This window comes from Canis aureus, chromosome 12, assembly GCF_053574225.1.
Source record: "Canis aureus isolate CA01 chromosome 12, VMU_Caureus_v.1.0, whole genome shotgun sequence".
Lineage (NCBI taxonomy): Eukaryota > Metazoa > Chordata > Mammalia > Carnivora > Canidae > Canis > Canis aureus.
In genome coordinates this window covers 56,990,198-57,012,329 of record NC_135622.1, presented here as the reverse complement: position 1 = coordinate 57,012,329, position 22,132 = coordinate 56,990,198, and the positions used below count along the sequence as shown (strand labels likewise).

General features: G+C 41.3%; 1 protein-coding gene across 13 annotated transcripts in view; it reads right to left on the bottom strand.

Moving 5' to 3' along the window:
* ROCK2 (Rho associated coiled-coil containing protein kinase 2) overlaps positions 1-20,104 on the bottom strand; it is a 141,435-nt gene extending 121,331 nt beyond the window's left edge. For 9 of the 13 annotated variants that reach the window (XR_013349773.1, XR_013349774.1, XR_013349772.1 and 6 more), the window contains exon 1: positions 19,948-20,104. Coding sequence is in view for 7 of the 13 variants with exons in the window: in XM_077844117.1 (XP_077700243.1) it covers positions 19,948-20,088 (141 nt within the window). In the remaining 6 variants the exon portion in view is untranslated. The remainder of the gene's footprint in view (positions 1-19,947) is intronic. The other 4 variants (XM_077844120.1, XM_077844121.1, XM_077844118.1 and 1 more) reach the window with 1 other exon arrangement.
* Between the last annotated feature and the right edge of the window lie 2,028 nt (positions 20,105-22,132).

The window sequence follows — 22,132 nt, the reverse complement described above, 5'->3', positions numbered from 1 at the left end:
CTGTATCAGAGGTAATACAGGATCTCCTTGAAGTAGACAGATACCATCATATAAGTTATCTTTCCAACTCTTCCCAAAAACTGAGTAATTAACTTCTTAAGAATGTATTCAGTGTTTTACTTTATGACTTCACTCTGAAGGAAATTTCATAAGCCAATTTTTACTAGTTTCCTTTTATTAGTTCCAAATTTAGTTTTATTTGTATCATCCGTTGTTCTCCTATTCTGGGAATGTTCTAAATATGGAAAACAAATCTGTCTGAAATGCCTTCAAAATTTTTAATTTTACAAAAATATATCCTTTTACAATTTTTTTTCCCCAGAAACTCTCAGAACTATCAGCAAAATCCTTTAGGTGAGTTTTTGCATTCTTTTACAATATAACATCTTACTTTTATGACTAAATTCTTTAGTGAGAATATAACAACATTAAAACATATTCATACTCAATTTTAAATGTTACAATCTTGAATTATATATATTCTACAGCTATAATCAGAAATAATGCCTCAGAGCTGTTTTAGCATGGACATAACAAATCATGAAGTCTCAAATTAAATTGCATTTTGTTAAATATTTAGAATGTTGGAACATCCTGTGCAATGCTGAGGTATTATGGAGTAGGGATTCAAATGACTAGATTGTAAAATATTTCTTTTTTTTTCTAAGATTTTATTTATTTATTCATGACACGCAGAGAGAGAGAGAGAGAAAGAGAGAGAGAGAAAGAGGCAGAGACACAGGCAGAGGGAGAAGCAGGTTCCATGTAGGGAGCCTGATGTAGGACTCGATCCTGGGTCTCCAGGATCACACCCCAGGCTAAAGGTGGCACTAAACCGCTGGGCCACCTGGGCCGCCCGATTGTAAAATATTTCTAAAATGAAAAAACAGGGCACCTGGGCTCAGTCAGTTAAGCATCTGCCTTCAGCTCAAGTCATAATCTCAGGGCCCTGGGATTGAGCTCCGCAGGGTGTCTGCTTCTCCCTCTGCCCACCCCCAACCCCCTCCACCCCCCACCACTTGTGTTTTCTCTCTCAAAGAAAATCTTTAAAAAAATTTTTAAGAAATAAATGAAAAAAACACTTCCAATGAAGTGTTAATAAATCAGATGTAAAAAAAAAAAAAAATCAGATGTAACAAACTTCCAAAGATAACTGCAAAAGTATATTAGTCAGTGAAAGAAGGACTACCCAGTTTGGGATTTGTTTCACATTTTAGTTATCTATTTGACAACAACTTTGGAAGAATGGATACATTTTAAATGATAAACTGTCACAAATTTTTAGGGTTTTAAAGATACTATGTATCACTCTATAATCTCAAAAATATTAATTAATATTGCCTTGGCCACAAATGTGTCCAATTTTATTAACCACAAGATAGGGAGCCTGGGTGGCTAAGGCGCTACGCACCAGCCTTCGGGCTCAGGTATCCTGGGATCAAACGCCGCTGCATCAGGCTCCTGCTCCATGAGGAGCCTGCTTCTCCCTTTGCCTGCCTCTCTCTCTCTCTCTCTCTCTCTCGGTCTCATGAGTGAATAAATAAAATCTTAAACACACACACACACAACATAAAATGTACAAAAAGTGAGCTGCTAACGACTCAAATATCAAAAAAAGACAAAACAAAACTCACAACTGCTATTCCTCTAATAGCTATAACTATTATCCCAAGAATCAATAAATGAAAACTTTTTCAAAATTCTAATATACTACATACCTCTTAACTACCAAAATTAAAATGGCCACACAAAAGGAAGTCTATACAAATACACGAGAAAGTGAAAAATAGGCACAATTTATCCACTGTGTATAAACTGTCTGGTTTTCTCTAATTTCCAATGATGTAGAGACATAATTGCAAGGAATGTGCATTTAAGAAAATCTAAATAGTAACATACTAATAAGATAACTGTTATATAATATAATCAACATGAAGCCTGCTCTGAAAATAAAATTTCAAAATAGTTTAATATAAAGCTTTTATATATTTAACATTTTATTTTTTGGTTGTTTTTAAAAAGGCCACAGAATCATTTTTGAGTAATTTTATTTTTTAAACACAGGCATATTCACAGATATATATATATATATACCATGCTGCTTTAGGTGCTATGCTTTGAAGGACCATATATTTCTAGTGAAATTTTTCTTTCTGAATCAAATCAACTGTCAGTGACAAAACAGGCTGTCATTATTTCCCTGTCGTGATTTATTAAATGTGAAACACCAAAATTATGTATTTTCCAGGCCAATATAGTGTCTGTAGATTATACTTCTCAAGAAAGGGTTAAGACATAATGACATCACTATATCGTAATTGTATATTCTGTATATTTTATCACAATAAAAATTGTTTTACACTTCTTTTGGTCTATCTTGTCTGATTCTCCCTTCAGAAAAGCTCAGCAAAGCAAAATAAATTTCCTTCTAAAGTAAGAAAAAGAAAAACCTTTGTCTGATTCCTATGGAGCTTTAAAAAAAAAAAGACAGAAAATGTGATTACCCTTGATATTTCAGAAAATCTGGCACTTCTCCATTCGCCAGCCTTTTCCACATATATAATTCTGTGGGCCAAGGAGATCTTGACTATTTGGTTTTGGTTTTGTTAGTACAAGAAGCAACACATACAAATTTCTCAAGCCTTGGTGATCACTACTAACTTGCACCAGCACCTGAGATTCTCGTTTAAATGCAAATTCCTGCCCCCACTACAGACCATCTAAATCAGAGGATCTCACACCATTTCCACCAAGTATCCTGGGTGTGATTCTGGCTTCCAACAGATAATTCTGACTTTCTGGCTTCATCCAAGCCTCGGTGAGTCACAAAAAATAAAGAAAGAAAAAAACAGTAAGTATTCTCCTTTCCTCAGATACATTTTCAACCCAATGCCCTCTCTACCAATCCTTAAATTACAATATTGCACCTCTCAGCTCAGTAGTTCCCACGCTTTCCTGCACTTGAGAACCACCTTTGGAACTTTTAAAACTCCTGATCTCCAGCCCACACCAGATACCTATTACATTTGAAAGTCCAGGGGGAGAAAGCCAGGCATCAGTATTTCTAAATATCTGTAGTTGAGTGCTATATATAACAAGATTTTTTTTTAATATTTATTTATTCATTCATGAGTGACAGAGAGACAGAGACACAGGCCAAGGGAGAAGCAGGCTCCATGCAGGGAGCCTGACATGGGACTCGATCCTGGGTCTCCAGGATCACGCCCTGGGCTGAAGGCGGCGCTAAACCGCTGAGCCACCCGGGCCGCCCTATATATAACAAGATTTTTAAACCACTGTCTTAACTACTGGATTTAGCAGATACAGATTAGAAAACCTGTAACTTAAAATGACCTATATGGGGCGCCCAGGTGCTCAGTTGGTTAAATGCGTGACTGACTCTTGATTTTGACTCCAGTCATGATCTCAGGGTGTTGGGATGGATACCCACATCAGGTTCCCTGCACAGCATGGAGTCTGCTTGAGTTTCTCTCCCTCTACCCACCACCCTCACCACCCCCCTCACTCACATGCTGGCTTTCTCTCTCAAATAAATCAATAAATAATATAAATAAATAAATAAATAAATAAATAAATAACCTATAAGGAGCCAAGAAATATACTATAATGGTATTAAGTTTTTAAATTTCCAGATATATCTGTATCTATAAATTTCCTTTTTATTTTAATCCAATAGGAATATTTTTGTCAATTCATTTATTAAAGCTTCCTTAAGATTACTTTTTGAAAGAATGTTAAGACAAAAAAATCATTTCATGTCAAACACTAAGATTATGCCATGCATATAAAGTTTAAAGAAAAGTTCATCATAATTTCATTTGCACATTAATTTCAGTGATTTTGAGAAATACAGTCATTGAGAAGGCAATAAAAAATTCAAAGTTCATTTTTTAGATATTTAAAAGCAATTCCAAATATTCTGTTAACTCCAGACAAACTCTGCTAAATTTAGAATAGCAACAATATGGTTAAATTTTACAATACGGTTTAAATTTTGCATTAGTTCTTTCCCCAATACTGACTTGATAGCTAACTTCTCTGAAAGAAAATAATAATTTTGATACATCTCTGAAAGAAAATAATTCTGATAGATCTTCCTTTTAGTCTTTACTAATGCCACAGATGCTGATTATATAACCTGTCAGTAGCCCTTAGAGAAATCTAATGATTCATACAGGAAAAAAATGTTTAAATCTTGATTCTTTCAACACAGGCATACTGTTCAATCACAACACATCATTTTTAACCATTCAACTTCAACTTGAACTTTATTCATTATGTAACACAATAAAATATGCCATATATATATATATATAAAAGCCCAAGTACCACAAACTATAACTCCACAAGTTACCCCAAAAAAGTGAAACATTTTTCAAAATCATACCAATGTTTACACATTTAATACCCGAAATATTTTTGCAAGAGCTTCAATATACAAAGACACATTTCACTAGCTCTTGCAGGCCTCATACTTCACTGCAGTTTGGCTGTTGCACTCTCCTTTTATTTTTTTGTTTGTTTTGTTTTGTTTTGTTTTAGAGGAGCAGGGGAGGGGCAGAGGGAGACTGAGAGAAAGAATCTTAAGCAGGCTCCACACCCAGCATGGAACCCCAAACGGGGCTCAATCACTACTCTGAGATCATGACCTGAGCCAAAATCAAGAGTTGGATGCTTAACCAAACTGAGCCACCCAGGCACTCTACTGCACTTTCCTTTTAGAAGAATAAATATCACTATAACCAAAATTTTAAAAATTCATCCGTAATAAATTAAAGCATCTCAAGTACTGAAACAATTATTTCCTAAATTTTCCTTTCTGCTCAAAAGTCCCATTTGTGGTTATCTTTAATAAAAACTCAAAAAATATGGGGTGCCTAAGTGGCTCAATCAGTTAAGCATCTGCCTTCAATTCAGGTCATGAGCTCAGGGTCCTGGGATCAGGCCCCACATCATGCTTCCTGCTCAGCAGAACCTGCTTCTCCCTCTCCCTCTGTGCTCTCTCTCTCAAATAAACAAATAAAATATTTTTTAGAAATTTCAAAAAACACAATATAAACTAAAGCTCAACAATTTCAATTTCAATAAACATACTTTTAGTATGACTTCTAAAAGAATCACACTGAAAACACAAAGCAAAACAGTAAGGTAATATCTTGATACAGAATGGGTATATATAGCAGCTACTTTTACATATGAAAAGAGCATGGTCTTGGTTAAGTTCTAAAACTCTGCTCATAATTTAAGCCCTCAAATCAGTATCAGTGCCACCTATGAACAAGAAGTAACATGTGTATCTGTATGATATAATTCAGATGGGTACTCAAAGCATAAGCCAAAAGCCAAGTGTAACACATTCCATTTGAAATACCAATAATTACCCACTCTCACAGGAACCAAATTACAAAATTAATAATAAGAACTGTTTATTTTTTATGTAAAACAGAAAAGTTTTATAAAGATAAATGTTGGGTTAAGTTGACAAAATCAGTGTATAAGCTTACTCAAGATATTCAAAATAAAAAAAAACTGGGGGATCCCTGAGTGGCTCAGTGGTTTAGCACCTGCCTTTGGTGCAGGGCAGGATCCCAGGATCAAGTCCCGCATCAGGCTCCCTGCATGGAGCCTGCTTCTCCCCCTGCCTGTGTCTCTGCCTCTCTCTCTTTCTGTCTCTCATGAATAAATAAAATTTTTAAAAAAATAGAATTAAAAAAAATTTTTTAGAGTAAAGATCAACACAAAACAGAATGAAGAAACAATCAAAGACCATAATTTAAGTCAGAAGTATTCAAATTTGATCCGTATCTTACAAATAACTCAACCAGTAGAGACTTCACAGCCATTATCACGGCTTACACAGCTCAGCAAGGTACATTCATTACTTGGAAGGTACCACACAAGGCTTTAAAAAAAAAAAAAAAAAAGTTAAAAAAAAAAAAAACATGTTAGTGTTAATTAGGTCTTTCAGATAGATACTAGTGAGTAGGATAGTTTCACCTATATAGGGCTCTCTGATCTATATGTATTCAATTTTTAAACATTGGAACTGGCCTGTGGTATACAAAATGAAACTCCTTTTACTAGATCAGACTCATAGTACCTTAGTAAAAATTTAAAAAACAAAATAACAAGTACAGGAAGCAGTGCTCAGCATCATTTATCATTAGTAAAATATACTATCATGGTTATCACCACAGAGACATACAATGTTCAGTGTTCTCTGAACATATGGAAAAACTGGAATCCTCATACATTGCTGGTGGGAATGTAAAATGAAACAGCCATTCTGGAAAAGTTTGTCAGTTTCTTAAAAGCTAAGCATAAAAGTGGGGAAAAAAAAGTTAAGCAGAGGTATACCATATGACCCAGCAATCTAACTCCTTAAAATCTAGATTAAGAGAAATAACACACGTCCATACACATATGGTGACTTCATAAACAAAATACGGTATATCATATACAATTTTTTATTTAGCAATAAAAAATAACAAAATACTGACATATGCTCCAACACAGAAGAACCTCAAAAATGTTATGGTAAGTGGAAGAAACCAGAAACAAATAGCTGAATACTGTAGGATTCCACTTTTATGGAATTTCCAAAAAGAAAAAGAAAATCTTACAGAGAAAATGTATCAGTAGTTGGCTTCCCTGGGAGTAAGTAGTGACTGCAAACATGCTCAAGGAAATTCCGAGGGGTTAATAAAAACGGATCATGATAATGGCTGCACAACTCCATAAATTTACTGAAAACCAGTTTATTGTATACTTATAAATAGGTGAACTCTACGATATGGAAATTATAGAATAAAATAAAAAGAATAGAAAGAACTAATGGGGCACCTGGGTGGCTCAGTGGTTGAGCATCTGTCTGCCTTTGGCTCAAGTCATGATCCTGGGGCCTGGGACTGAGTCCCGCATCGGGCTCCTCACAGGGAGCCTGCTCCCTCTGCCTGTGTCTCTGTGTCTCTCATGAATAAATAAATAAAATCTTAAAAAAAAAAAAAAAAGAATTCAATAAACAATATACCTATGTTCAACACCTGCTGACCACTCTCTGCCAGACTTTTATTTCAGAGCTCATTCTAAAAGCAATTCAGAGACTGAAACACTGTCTTCTCAACTGTACTACATCTGAAGCCTGTATTTATCATTCAACCAACAATTATCAAGAACCTACTACAAGCAAGATACTGTGTATTGCTCTACTTTGCTGACAGCCATTATTATTACATGGAGAAGAAAAATCATACTCTAATTCTCTTCCTTCTATACCTGTTTTAAATTCAACGCAAAGAGAACATGAAAAATCAAGTATTGGGATTTATTAGATAAAGAACAGATTATCACAAACAATAAACATTTTTTTAAGATTTTATTTATTCAAAAGAGACACGCAGAGAGGCAGAGACAGAGGCAGAGGGACAAGCAGGCTCCATGCAGGATCCCAGGACCACGACCTGAGCCAAAGGCAGACACACAACAACTGAGACACCCAGGTACCCCCAAACTAAACATTTTAAAGCGACATAAAAAGGGGATCCCTGGGTGGCTCAGCGGTTTAGCGCCTGCCTTTGGCCCAGGGCGTGATCCTGGAGTCCCGAGATCGAGTTCCACGTCGGGCTCCCGGCATGGAGCCTGCTTCTCCCTCCTGTGTCTCTGCCTCTCTCTATGTCTATCATAAATAAATAAATAAATAAATAAATAAATAAATAAATAAATAAATAAATCTTTAAAAAAAAATAAAATAAAGCGACATAAAAATGCTAGGAATCAGAATGCTTGATAATATCTGAAAAATTGTTTAAACAGTCATTCATAGTGAGTTATAATAACACTCTTGACCCCTGATCAAAAGTTCTCATGCTCTCTGGCTTTCTTTTAATTTTGTTAATCAATACTGCCTACTATTAGTAACAGTCAATATACCATTTTAAAGAATTTCACCTTATGTACAAACCAACCAGCATTTCATCTGTCCTTACATATGAAGCACTGTTTCAACACAGGCATCACCTAGGTATATAAAAAGGAATTGGATATATTTAACCAGAAGAAAAATTAGGGGGTGAGGGGAATAGATGAAACTCAATAAATGATAAAAGCTGTACAGCCTACACAAAGTCTTTACTTCACTAGAATAAAATTAGCTTAATTCCTTTCCAAAACAAATTATTTCACCACAATCCAGAAAATGTCCAAATCATTATTCACTTTTCCTACCTAACCTCCAATTAATTCTTTCACTCAAGGGTATCCTCTTTGTATATACAGATGTTTACTTATGTTCTTTCCTACAAATAGGTAAGAAATAAGTGACAAGAACATATATCAAAATGTTTATTTGGAGAATACTTTAAAGCTCTTTAAACAGGAATATAGGGACGCCTCGGTGGCTCAGCGGTTTGGCGCCTGCCTTCAGCCCAGGGCATGATCCTGGAGACCCGAGATCGAGTTCCGTGTCAGGCTCCCTACATGGGAGTCTCTCTCTCTCTGCCTGTGTCTCTGCCTCTCTCTCTGTATCTCTCATTAATAAAAAAAATAAATAAAATATTTTTAAAAAATTATTTAAAAAATAATAAAAATAAACAGGAATATATTTCTACAGGTTATCACTCCTGTTACTTAAAAAATTATCTGTTAGTTCATGCATCAAAAATTTACCGGACACAACAATAAAAAAAAGACGCATGTCCTAAAAGAGCTCATCAAATAAGCTCAAAACCAAGTATATAAGACAACACTTAGTGTATTAAGCATTCCTTATCATAATCACAGGTAATTAAGATAATGCCAACTCTGTTCTGCTGTTTCCATCTAAAGTACTACTAGAGGAAGTTCTACTATTCATTTCCCTGGCATATAAAACAACTCTAATGTGTTAGAAATCAGTTCCAAGTCTATAATCCCTTAAAAAGGGGCGGGGGGGGGGGTGGGGAGCCCAGGTGGCTCAGCAGTTTAGCGCCGGCCTTCAGCTCAGGGTGTGATAGGAGACCTAGGATCAAGTCCCACATTGGGCTCCCTGCAGGGAGCCTGCTTCTCCCTCTGCCTGTGTCTCTGCTTCTCTCCCTCTCTCTCTCTCTGATTCTCATGAATAAATAAATTTAATTTTTAAAAAAAGAAAATTTGGGGGGCTCCTGGGTCTTTCAGTTGGCTGAGCGTCCAACTCTTGATTTCGGCTCAGGTCATGATCTCAGGTCAGCCCGTGTTGGGCTCTGTGCTTAGTAGAGTTTGCTTCTCTCCCCCTCCTCTCCCTCTGCCCCTCCCCACATGCTGTCTCTAATAAATAAATCTTTAAAAAAAGAAAAAAGAAAGAAAATTTCTATCAGTTGCTTTATAACTAAAAAGTCTAAACTCTCAGAGAATAAAGGAAATCAGATATTGAATAATAAGTGATCAATTAACTATAACAAAAAATGTATAAAGCACTTTAGTTATCTGAACAAACAACTTATCACAATCAAGCAACAAAACATAAAATCCCTCTTGGAATTATTGAAACACTCCTCCAAATTATCAAAGATGAACCAAAAACGAATCTCAATATTTCCTTTTTGTCACACACAGAGACAAACACAGAAAGAGAGAGAGGGAAGGAGGAAAGGAGGGAGGAGGAGAGAGCAAATGAAAGAGTAAGAGAGAGGGCAGCCCCGGTGGCTTAGCGGTTTAGCACTGCCTCAGCCAGGATGTGATCCTGGAGACCTGGGATGGAGTCCCACGTCGGGCTCCCTACATGGAGCCTTCTTCTGTCTCTGCCTCCCCCTCCCCACCCCCCCGCCCGCCCCCGTGCCTCTCATGAATAAATAAAATCTTAAAAAAAAAAAGTAAGAGAGAAAGATAATGAGAGAGCGTGCACGCGCACACACACAAGAATGAGTGTGAAGTACTAACTATTGTGATCCAAATGCTTTCCAAAAAGATGAGTGAGGGTCATCTGGGGCTGTTAATTGCATAATTTACAAATCTATCTCCATAATCCAATCATTTTATAGAAAAAAAAGTACAGATGAGAGGGAAGAATAACTATAATTAAGGATAAAGAAGAGACAGTTTTAGTAGAGTCCCAAATACCACCATGATTTGACATTAATTTAAATATTAAGCTCTATATAACAAGCTGTCAGTGGAAAATGTTATTTTGTGGGGGTTTTTTTCCCCACAAAAGCCGTAAGTAGCCTTGAGTCACTCAAATTCTCTTCACGGGTAACTGTGATCACTAACAGCTTATATATATATATTTTTTTTTGAATGTCAGCATAGAATATTTTTCTTAGGTACGCTACACACCCAGCGTGGAATCCAATATGCAGGGCTCAAACTCAACCCTGAGATCAAGACCTGAGCTGAGAGTCAGACACTTAACGACTCAGCCACCCGAGCATCTCAAGAGTAGTATTTTTTTTTTAAGATTTTATTTATTTATTCATGATAGAGAGAGAGGCAGAGACACAGGCAGAGGGAGAAGCAGGCTCCATACTGGGAGCCTGACACGGAACTTGATCCCGGGACCCCAGGACCACTCCCTGGGCCAAAGGCAGGGGCCAAACCACTGAGCCACCCAGGGATCCCCCAGAGTAGTATTTTTAAGTACAGTTTTAAGCAGTATTTCCATGAAAAAACTCAAGACACCCAAATGGAAGACCAAATCTATAATCATTATCCTCTTTCCTCCCACAAGCACCACTCTCCAAATAGAAAGTTATAAGACAAGAACAAAGAGATATAAACAAAGGCTTCCAATTATTATTTTGGGTACTCTAATATTTATCACAAACTTCCTGATAAAATCTTCATACCCCTATTTCATGGTTTCCATCAGAATTCAAAATGCAATAGAAATATCACTAAAGATAACACTAAAAATAAAATTATTAAAGTACTAAAGGAAAATTAGAGTGTATGATATCATAATCTTGGGTGACGGAGAATGTCCTCAGAATGACATCTAAGCCAAAGATCACTCTACAATGAGAAGGGTGATAAATTTGACTATACAAAAGCTTCTATTATTCATTAAGTGTAAAAAAAATTAAAATGACAAAGCACATGTTCGATGTAGTTCTACTTTTTTTTTCTATTTTACTTTTTCAGACAGGTATTTATACCTAAATGTTAACTCTATGTGGGGAGACTAAATATGTCACTTGCATTTATAGTTTTATTTCTTAAATTTTCTACAATAAGAACATATTATTTTGGGGGCACCTGGGTGCCTCAGTGGTTGAGCATCTGCCTCTGGCTCAGGTTGTGATCCCAGGATCCTGGGATCGAATCCTGCATCTAGTTCCTGTAGGAATCCTGCTTCTCCCTCTGCCTATGACTCTGCTTCTCTCTGTGTGTCTCTCATGAATAAATAAAATCTTTTAAAAAAACACTTTTTATAATTACAAAAATTTACATCTTTCTTCCCTTCAAAAAAATAAAATCTAGGTTTTTTAACCACAGTTGCCTGCTGATGTCCTTCAGGTAAAAAGATAAAACTACAAAATAAATTTTGAATAGAGCATGGGTTAAACAATAGAACTGTAACAAATATAGTTACTAGGAGGTAGATAGACAAATAAAAAACCCACCTATCAGTAAATTCATTTTTGACAAAGGCACTAAAGCAATTCAATCAGAAAAGTGTTTTTAAAAACCTGGTGCTGGTGACTATAGTTAACAATACTGTACTGTGGGTAGTCCCGGTGGCTCAGCAGTTTAGCGCCGCCTTCAGCCCAGGGCGTGATCCCGGAGTCCCATGTTGGGCTCCCTGCATGGAGCCTGCTTCTCCCTCTGCCTGTGTCTCTGCCTCTCTGTCTCTCTCTGTCTTTCATGATTAAATAAAAAATCTTAAGAAAAAAAAATATTGTACACTTGAAAGTTGCTAAAATAGTAAATCTTAAATATTCTCACACTAACAACAATAGCAACAAACCACAGGGTAATTATGTGAGGTGAAGAATGTAAATAACCATTACTGTGGTAAGCAATTGGCAATATATACATATACTGTATACATACATACTGTATACCTTAAACTCATATAATGTTATGTGTCAGTTACGTATCAATAAAGCTGCAGAAAAAATGATAGTCTGGATAACTGGATATGGGAAGTACCGTGGGGATGGGGGAAATGAACCTTGAGCCCTAACTCGTATCACACACTAAAACTGGCTTCACATCTATCTTAGACCTAAATACGAAAAAACTATAAAATTCCCAAAGGAAAGAAAAAGAGAATATCTTTGTAACATGGGGAAAGGCAAGTCTCTTAGGCAGAGAAAGCAATAACCACAAAAATGTTTTATTTAAAAAAAAAAAAAAACACGCCACAGACCGGGAGAAAACATTAACAAACTTTTGACAAAGAACCACGTATAGGATAAAGAACCTGTATAAGCCATTAAAGAACCCAAATTTTTTTAAATGGGCAAAAATGTGAACAAATATTTCACAAAGGAAGATACACAAATGGCCAGTAAGTGCCTGAAAAATCCGTTATCATAATGATCAAAAAATTGCAAATTAAAATCGCAACGAGATACCAGTACCCACCACCCACAGAGTGGCTAAAATTTAAGACTCGGTGTTGGGGAGGAACTGGAACTCTCATTCACTGCTGTGGGAGTGTAAAATCCTATGACCACTTTGGGAAAAGATCTGGCTGCCTCTCTACCTCTCTCTTCTTTAAGACTTTATTTTTAAGTAATCTCTACACCCAATTTGGGGCCTGAAGTCACAGATCAAGAGTCTTATGCTTCACCAACTGAGCCAGCCAGGTACCCCCATCTGGCTACTTCTTAAAAATTAAACATACTTCTACCTTATGACCTAGCAATTCCACTACTAAGTATTTACCCAAAAGAAATGAAACATGGGACGCCCAGGTGGCTCAGCGGTTTAGAGCCTGCCTTCAGCCCAGGGTGTGATCCTGGAGTCCAGGGATCAAGTCCCACATGGGGCTCCCTGCATGGAGCCTGCTTCTCCCTCTGCCTGTGTCTCTGTGCCTCTCTCTCTCTCTCTGTCTCTCATGAATAAATAAATAAAATCTTTAAAAAAAAAAAAAAAAAGGAAAAGGTACTTTAAAAAAAAATGAAAACATATCCTCACAAAGACTTAATACAAGATTGTTCTTAGCAAGCTTGATTAAGTATCAAAGCATGTAATATATTATATATAATAGCCAAAAACTCAAAACAGCCCAGGTATCCATCAAGAGGAAATGGCTAACACACTTTGGTTGCACATTTATTGGAATACCACTCAGTCATAAGAAAGGAACAAGCTGCTGATACACATAATAACATGGATGAATCTCAAAAACTATGCTAAGCTAAATACATAAGATACAAAAGAGTACACACTATACAGGATTCCACTTATATGACCTTCAAGAGGCTAAAGTAATCTTTAGTACCAAAAAAAAAAAAAAAAGAAGAGTGATAGAATCTATGGGAAGGGGATGCAGAATTAGCTGAAAAGACATATAAGGAAGATTTCTGGGTTGGTAATAACATTCTGTATCTTGATAAGGATTTGCATTACGCAAGTGTGTGCACTGGTCAAAACCCATCAATGTATACTTAAGATCTGTACGTATCACTGTATGTAAATGTAATCTTTAAAAAGTCTAAACAAAAAAAATTAATAAAAAAATTAAAAGCCTAAACAAATACTGAACTATACTCAACAAAGTGCATGCTGAAGTACTTAAAGGAGCATACCAATAGCTACAATTTATTTAAATGAATCAAAAACAAAAGATATAGCAAGAGATAGATAAAGGGAGGGACAGATGCAATAAAGCAAATACAGCAAACTAGTAATTACGTGATCAGTATACAGATGTTCAGCATCAATTCTTTCAACTTTACAACACTTTGAAATTTTCCATAATAAAATTTTGGGAGAAAGGGTACATGGGAGGCTCAGTGGGTTAAGCGTCCAACTTTTGGTTTTCGCTCAGGTCATTATGCCAGGATCCTGTGCTCAGGGGGTAGTCTGTCTGAGATTCTCTCTTCCCCTTCCTTGCCCCTCTCCTGGCACTTGCTCGCTCCCTTGCTCCCGCGTGTGCTCTGTTTCTCTCTCAAATAAATCTTTTAAAAAATGTTGGTGGAAGAGTTAAACTCTATCCATTATTTTGTTTTATATCTATATCTTAAAACCCAACAATTATATATATATATATACATATGTGTGTGTGTGTGTGTGTGTATCTTAAAACCCAACAATTCCAATCCTAAACACATACACTGGCCTATAGATACTTCACATGGGCTCCAGTAATGTTCACAGTAATTCTGTCCATAATAGCAGAAAAGAAAAACCACCTAAATATCCATTAAATAGATTGGAGCAATATGCTTTGGTTTATGGTAGCAGTGAAAATGAATAAACCACAATGTGGGTACATCTGGGAAATATAACTTTGATTGAAAAAAACAAGTCACAAAACATAGTATAAAAATTTTGACCTTTTTTAAAGTTAAAAAAAGTAAGTAAAACTTAAGCAATACTGTTTAGGGATACATACAAATCTGGTAATCTATAAAATAAAACAAGGAAATAATAAAAATCTTGGAGGAGGGCACCTGGGTGGCTGAGTCCGCTAACTCTTGATTTCAGCTTGGATCATGATCTCAGGATCATGAGATCAAGGTCCATACTCAGTGGGGAGTTGAGATTCTCTCTCTCCCTCTTCCTATGCCCCCACCCCTGCTCACTCGAGCACACATTCTCTTTCAAATAAATAAATCCTCAAAAAAATTTCAGGGCAACAGGAGAGAATGCATGGAGACTGATCAAGCAGCAACACATGGTAACTTCAACAGGCTAGTGTTCTATTCATTAAATTGGGCAATGATTTCATGAATGCTTGTTTTTTATGCTTCATAATTCATATTTTCATGCTATATTCTCTTAATGCTTAGAATATTTCAAAATTCAAAATGGGAAAAGAGGACTACTGGATCAGGACTCAACTAAAACAACTTAGGTTTCAAGATACTTATTCACTATTTCTTTATAACTACAGTGTTAAAGATGTATGTAAGTCTTCACTGGACTTATATTGGCAAGATGTTTCTGAATTTTCTGGATTTTAGAATGGCAATAAAGTACGTATACTATATATATATATATATATACACACACACACACACATACACACACACACACACACACCATATAAAGTACTTTCCTGAAAACCCTCTTTTTTTTTCTTTTTCTTTTTTTTTTTTTTTTAAGATTTATTTATTCATTCATTCAGAGAGAGCCAACAGAGAGGCAGAGACAAAGGCGGAGGGAGAAGCAGGCTCCATGCAGGGAGCCCGATGTGGGACTCGATCCTGGGTCTCCAGGATCACACCCCGGGCTGCAGGCGGCGCTAAACCTCTGCACCACCAGGGCTGCCCTTCTGAAAACCCTCTTGCAAGTCTCCTGTAGCACTCTGAAATCAAACACTTCAATTTTTTTATTTTTTTGATGTTTCACCAAGGAAAAGCTATCCCAATTACACCAAGAGGGACACATTGATTATAAATATTCTAACATCAGATCAGGTCAGATGTTATGATCAAGTAAGTCGTCAAAAACTTGGTTTTCAGGCAGCCCAGGTGGCTCAGCGGTTTAGTGTCACCTTCGGCCCAGGGCATGATCCTGGAGACCCGGGATCGAGTCCCATGTCGGGTTTCCTGTGTGGAGCCTACTTCTCCCTCTACCTGTGTCTCTGCCTCTCTCTCTCTCTCTCATGAATAAATAAAATCTTAAAAAAAAAAAAAAAACAAAAAAAACTTGGTTTTCTGAGTTCGTTATATAGCAAAATTGTAGGTGAGGGCTGTGGACCTGTACTTTCAAAGAGGTTCAACTTTACCTAAACAGTAAATTCCATGCATTACTTTTTTAAACCTTTCTAGCTAATTCATTTTCTTTAATGATCATCAAAAAACAAATTTTAAAGTAATCCCCTTTATATTATAAATGCTCAACTTTTATTTCACAAAAGGAAAACATGTATAAAACAATTTCTCAATTTTTTTTCTATTTCACTTGTATATCTTTATAATACACTTATTTGTCAGTGGAGAAAAAATACACATAAAATTTTACTTTAGGCAGATAACCAGTACTAAGCTGAAATCTAAGCAATGTGATAAGAAATATGTGTATACAGTTTACTGGTATAATGAAATCAATCAAAAAAAAAAGCATTTTGTACTAAGTCACTGAAATTCATAAATAAAATTTTAATCACCTTTCCCCATCAACACCGGTCTAAAGAAAACAGTTTACTCAAGCCTGAATCCCATTTACTCTTTTAGTAAAACACATTAAAACCCAAAAGCACAGCTCTTTAGAAAGATCTTCAGAGGCACCTGGCTGGCTCAGTTGGTAAAGCATACAACTCTACCTCAAAATTGTGAGTTTGAACCCCATATTGGGTGTAGAGATTACTTAAAAAATAAAATCAAGAAAAAGGAAGGAAGGAAGGAAGGGAGGGAGGGAGGGAGGGAGGGGAAAAGACATCTCTCCAGCATATTAAAGCACAATTCTTTTTACCATATTATTTGGGAAAGCAGTATGAGAAGCTGAGTCTTGACAACAAAACATGGATGTTTACCAAAAAGTTTCAAACACTGCAAAAATGTACCACTGAAGTTCCTCTCCTCCAAACAAGTATGATAGAAACAAACCTCTCCCAAAACTCTCTTTTAGGGGCACCCAGGTGGCATAATCGGCTAAGCACCCTCTGTTTGGGCTCAGGTTGTGATCTCAGGGTTGTAAGATGTACCCCTAGTTGGGCTCTGTGCTCTGCAGGGAATCTACTTGGGATTCTTGCCTCTCCCTCTTCCCCTCTCCAACCCCCCCCCCCAACCTTCCTCTTCTTTCTCTCTCAAATAAATAAATAAATCTTAAGGGGGGGGGGGGTGAATCCTCCATTTTTAAATAATACCAACCAGCCCACAATCTGTAACCACAAAAGGGATACACTCGCTTCAGATTAATTTAAGGACCTATGCAAAGCAAGGAGCATCTGCAGAGAAAAAAAGACAATTTGGTCTTTTAACACTGACATAGTCTTAGAATCCAGTCTGCAGAGAAAAAAAGACAATTTGGTCTTTTAACACTGACATAGTCTTAGAATCCAGCTTACCTATGTTTGATGATTGCTAGCACTTTTCTGATAGTAAATTCAAATTATAATGCTACTTATTCAAAATTATATAGCAAGAAAGAGTTGCCAATAAAACCATTCGCCTTTTCAAAGGAAATTTAAAGCAATTAGCAATTAACTATGGTAACTGCACACCAGTGAGCTAAATGTAATGAGCACTACTTATGTACCAAGCACTGAGCTAAGCACTTTGCATGTAATCTCATGCAACATTTTTTTTCCTACAAAGAGAGTTTTACCTTCTAAGAATAATTATACAGTAACTTCTGGTATATTTCATCTCCATATTTTTGTCATCTTAGTATACAATTTTAAGTGGTACTTTCTGAGCACCTGAAAGAAGTAATTAAGACTCATGGCTGTGTTTTCATTTGACTATATTACTTAAGTTTTCCCTGTTAAAGAAAGACTTATTTTCTACAGTAAAGCCAAAAGAAGTGCCATATGCAGTAAAACAATCATCAGTGATGTACAGGCTAAACTGTAAGGTTTCAAATCTTTAAAGTGATCCCAGCCCTTATTTCATTAGTATTTCAGGAAGTATGTTTTTACTTTTTTTTAAAGAGACACAGAGAGAGAGAGAGAGAGAGAGAGAGAGAGAGAGAGGCAGAGACACAGGCAGAGGGAGAAGCAGGCTCCATGCAGGGAGCCCGAGCCCGACGTGGGACTCGATCCAGGGTATCCAGGATCACGCCCGAGGCCGAAGGCGGCGCTAAACCGCTGCGCCACCAGGGCTGCCCAGGAAGTATGTTTTTATAACATTCTCGTAAAGATTAATTCATGGAGTTTCTGTTTGGAAAGATAAAAAAAAAAATTGTGGAACTGGATAGTGGTGATGGTTGCTGCACAACAATGTGAAGGTAATTAATGCCACTGAACTGTACGCTTAAAAATGGCTAAAGTGGTAAATTTTACGTAAATGTCACCACAAAAAAACACAATCATTCTATTTTGTGCAATACACATAATTTAAAATTAATGTACTGTAATACAGTCTTAAAATTTTTTCAGCTCATTATTTGAAATAGAAGCCCTGCAACACTGCTCCAAAGAAAAGAGTAAGGGGACAATTTTTGGCCTGGTAAGATTTACTTCGACTCAGAACCAGAATATTTAATCAACTAAAAACAGGAATAGCAAAATCTGTCCGGTCAGCGGCATCTAATGTCAACTCTCATACCAACGATACATCACCTTAATAACAGTGTAAAGTGTCTTGGCTGTATTGAGCGCCCAATAAATGAATGGACCAAACTGTTGACTAAAACGTGTAATGTTGCACTTTTAACAACAGCCTTCACTTCAACAGTCTAGAAAATACTCTAACGAGACAGAACGCGTGAACGCAATACAGGTATAAATCGCTTCGGTTCAAGTTCGGAATGATCGGAATAACTCTGATTAACGTGAGGAAAGACCCAAGAGATGAAAGTGATGGGTCGTTAAAATCTTCTATCCGGGATTGAATATGAACCTGATGGATACTTGCGGTACTATTTTTAACTGAACTTTCTGGCCTTAGGTCAAAGTTTTGCTAGCAAAATGCCAAAGTGGAAACGCTGGGAGCGGAGCCCGGAGCCTCTGCTTTGGCCTAGGCGAAGTCATGCCCTTCGCGCTAACGAGGGACCAGGGCGTCAGGGTGCCATGAAAACACACAAACCACACGCTGACGCGAAAATCGGGGAGACGCCAGGGCGAGGACGTCGGACGGGACGCAGCCCATCACCACGTCCCGCTCCTGCACCGAGAGGCGGTCTTCAGCCAGGTCCTGCCCCGTGGCCAACCCGCGCGGACTGAGTCACCCCGCCAGCGAGTCCAGAAACCCCAAAGGATAACCAAGGACTTCGGGAGGAAACGTCAGTTAATCACTAGAAAGGGAGGAGGCAGTTTTCCTCGGCCTTACAGTCACCAGGTCTCTCCCAGCGGGGAGTTCAAGTGAAAATTTGAGTTGTGGCGGAGAAAACATCCAAAGGGTCCAAGGATCGCCCACGCAAATTCCAGTCCTCCGGAGTGACCTCCTAGCCCGGAGCATCTCCTGCACCTTCCTCTCCAACCCCGGGGTCAAAATCCACACCCCCTTCTTCCAAACATCCGTGCAGCTCCACGGCACACGGGTCCCACCGCACCTGGGCGGTACGACCGTCGGGGCTTGGCCGAGCGTGGAAAATACGCACGGCAACTCGACGGTGCGTTTCTGATTTCTAAGACCTGCTCCTTTTCTTAAATCAAGAGCCAGGGAGCAGCCTTTACGTGCTGACTAGGGACAGAGGTCTTCCACGGGCTGCCTGAGGAAGGACGGACCGCGAGAAGGAGAGATCCCTTCTCCTCGACAGCTCGGACGGATTCCTTGGCCCCGGCTCTTTGTCATCTCCCCAGAGGGCGCGCGGCGGGTTTCCCCGGCCCCGGCCCCGACCCCGACCCCGACCCACGGCCCGGCGCCGCATGCCGCTGGCCTGGAGGCTGCAGGGCGCCCCCGCCCCCCCCGCACACCCTGCAGCCGCCCCCCCCCCCCCGGCCCAGGAGAGGCGGGGAGCGGGGCCGGTGCTTCCTCCCGGGGCGGCGGGCGGCGGGCGGCGGGCGGGGGTGACACCCGCTCCGGGAGGTGGGAGCGGAGGAATCCAGCGCGTCTCCAACTGCTGGAACTCGGTCGCGGAAAGTGTCCGGCCTCCGACCCGGGCCCGGCTGCCGGAAGCGGGGCGGGAGGGGCGAGACCTCCCTCCCACGGATGGGTGGGCAGGCGGGGCGGGGCGGGGCGGGGGGGCACCTACCAGCAAGCTCTCCACGTTGATGGGCGAGCGGGGGTCCCGGATCAGCGCCTCCAGCTTCCTCTGGCGGCTGGCGCCCGCCCCGTCCCCCGGCGCGGCCTCGGGGGCGCCGGGCATTTTCCCGGTCGCCGGGGCCCGGCTCATGCCGCCGCCGCCCGCGCTCCGGCCCGGGGCGCCCCGGGGCCTAGCGCCGCCCCCCGCACCGCCGGCTCCGGGCGGGGCTCCGCCGGGGCCCACCGCGCGCCTGTCGCGCCGGCTGCGGCTCTCAGCGCCGGCCCCGGGGGCCCGGGGTCGCCCGGCGGGGGCGGCGGCGGCGGCGAGCAGACGGCGTCCCCGCCCCTCAGTCAGATTCGCGCCGCCCGGTCCGCTCGTCCGCCGGCCGCGAGCTCCCTCAGGACTCCGAGGGCGGGAGCGGGGGAAGCGGCGCGGCCACCGCCGGGCTGCGCCGCCCCGCCCTCCGGCGCTCCGGGAGGCCGAAAACCCGGGCTCGGGCCGCTACGGCCGCCGCCAGCCCGCCCCCATGCCCGCCGCGGCAGCCCCGCTCCACGAGCCCGCTCGCCTCACACACTCCCGCGCGGACCGCGTCTCCGGCCGCGCGCAGCCGCTACCCACAAGCCCCTCGGGCCGCGGCCGCCCGCGCGCGCCCCCGCCCCGCCCCGCCCCGCCCCGCCCCGCGCGCGCCCCCGCGCGCCCCGCCCCCCCGCGCGCACGCGCGTGCGCCCCCGCCCCCGCCGCCCGCCGCCCCTTCGCCTCCATGTTTTTTTTTTTTTTTTTTTTTTTCTTTTCGTTTCCTCCTGTCGGTCCCGCGCCGCGTCTCTCCTTTTGGAGCCTCTTTCCCTCCCCGCTTCCTCCCCCCCCGCCCCCTTCGAGTTCCCCGGGCGCGCGGCGGCCCTGAGCTCCGGCCGGGGGAGGGGGGAGGGGGGAGCGCGCCGCGGCCGCCTGCGCCTGCTCGGGAGGGCGACCCCGCGGCCTCGGGGCCCGGCCTCCCCCCGCCCTGCCCCTGCTCCTGCCCCTGCCCCTGCCCCTGCCCCGGGGGTCGGCGAGGTGGGGGGTGGGGCGGGCGGCCCGTCCCCGCTGACTCAGCGCGCAGCTATGCGGGCCTTGCATCACCCGCGCCGGGATAATAGCGCCCGCCGGCCGCGGCCCCCGCCCGCGGGACTCTGCGCCTGCGAGGGGCCTGCGAGGGGCCTGCGAGGGGCCTGCCTGGGCCGGGGGCGGGGGGGGGGGGGGAGGGCCGCGGACGGGCCGGAGGGGCGCGCAGCGGGGTCGGCCACCGCACTCCCCGCCCGGGACTGGAGGACTCGGAAGCGCGGCTTCGCCCCCGGGGCAGAAGTGCTGGGATGCGAGAGCCTTTGTGCAGGTCCCTAGCGGTCTTCTCGCGGCCCCGGGCCTGAGCACCCATCCGCGGAGGAGCATAAAAGGGTGATAGAAGAGGCCTCGGTCCCCAGGCCCTCTCCAGCTCCTCCTTGCCTTTGGGGGGCGGAAGAAGGGCAGGTTACGGGGCAGCTCCTCCGCATTCCTGCCGGCTCGCAGCTCGTGCCATTGGTCCGATCCTCGCAGGGCGCAATCTGAAAAATATTTGCCAAGAGCTATTAAAACTGTTCATTGAGCCCCTTTGACCCAGTAAACCCATTTAAGGAAGTAGATGTCTAAGGAAATAATCCAAGGGGGAGGAGCGGGGGGGGGGGGGGAATGGATAGGAGAACTTGCATTAAAATATTTATAGCAGGGCTAATAGAGAATGTTCATAAAGACCAAAACCTGGGAAGGGGCCCAGTTGTCCCAACAACTGGGGAATAATCCGAGCAAGCTCTGTCACATTAACAGAAAGAGTCCTGGCAGGTATGCTGGCTTTCCGTCAAATGCATGAAATTTTGGCAAGTACGTGAAACATGTATTGGAAATAAGGTGAGAGAACAACAGATACAAAATAGTTTGTATACACTACTTAAAAACTATATAAAAGCAGCACCAAGAACAAGGGAAGGCAGTTTTTTTTTTTTTTAAGTGAATGAGGATTTTTTTTTTTTTCTGTAAAGATGCTTAAGAACATTAGAATTTCAGAAATTGGAAATCTGGACCGAGATAGATGGACCACTCCAAAAAAAAAAAGCTATAATCTACTATCCATTAAGTAATGAGAATCTTAAGAACCTTTCTCACTGGCATGTCAGAGATAAGCTCACAG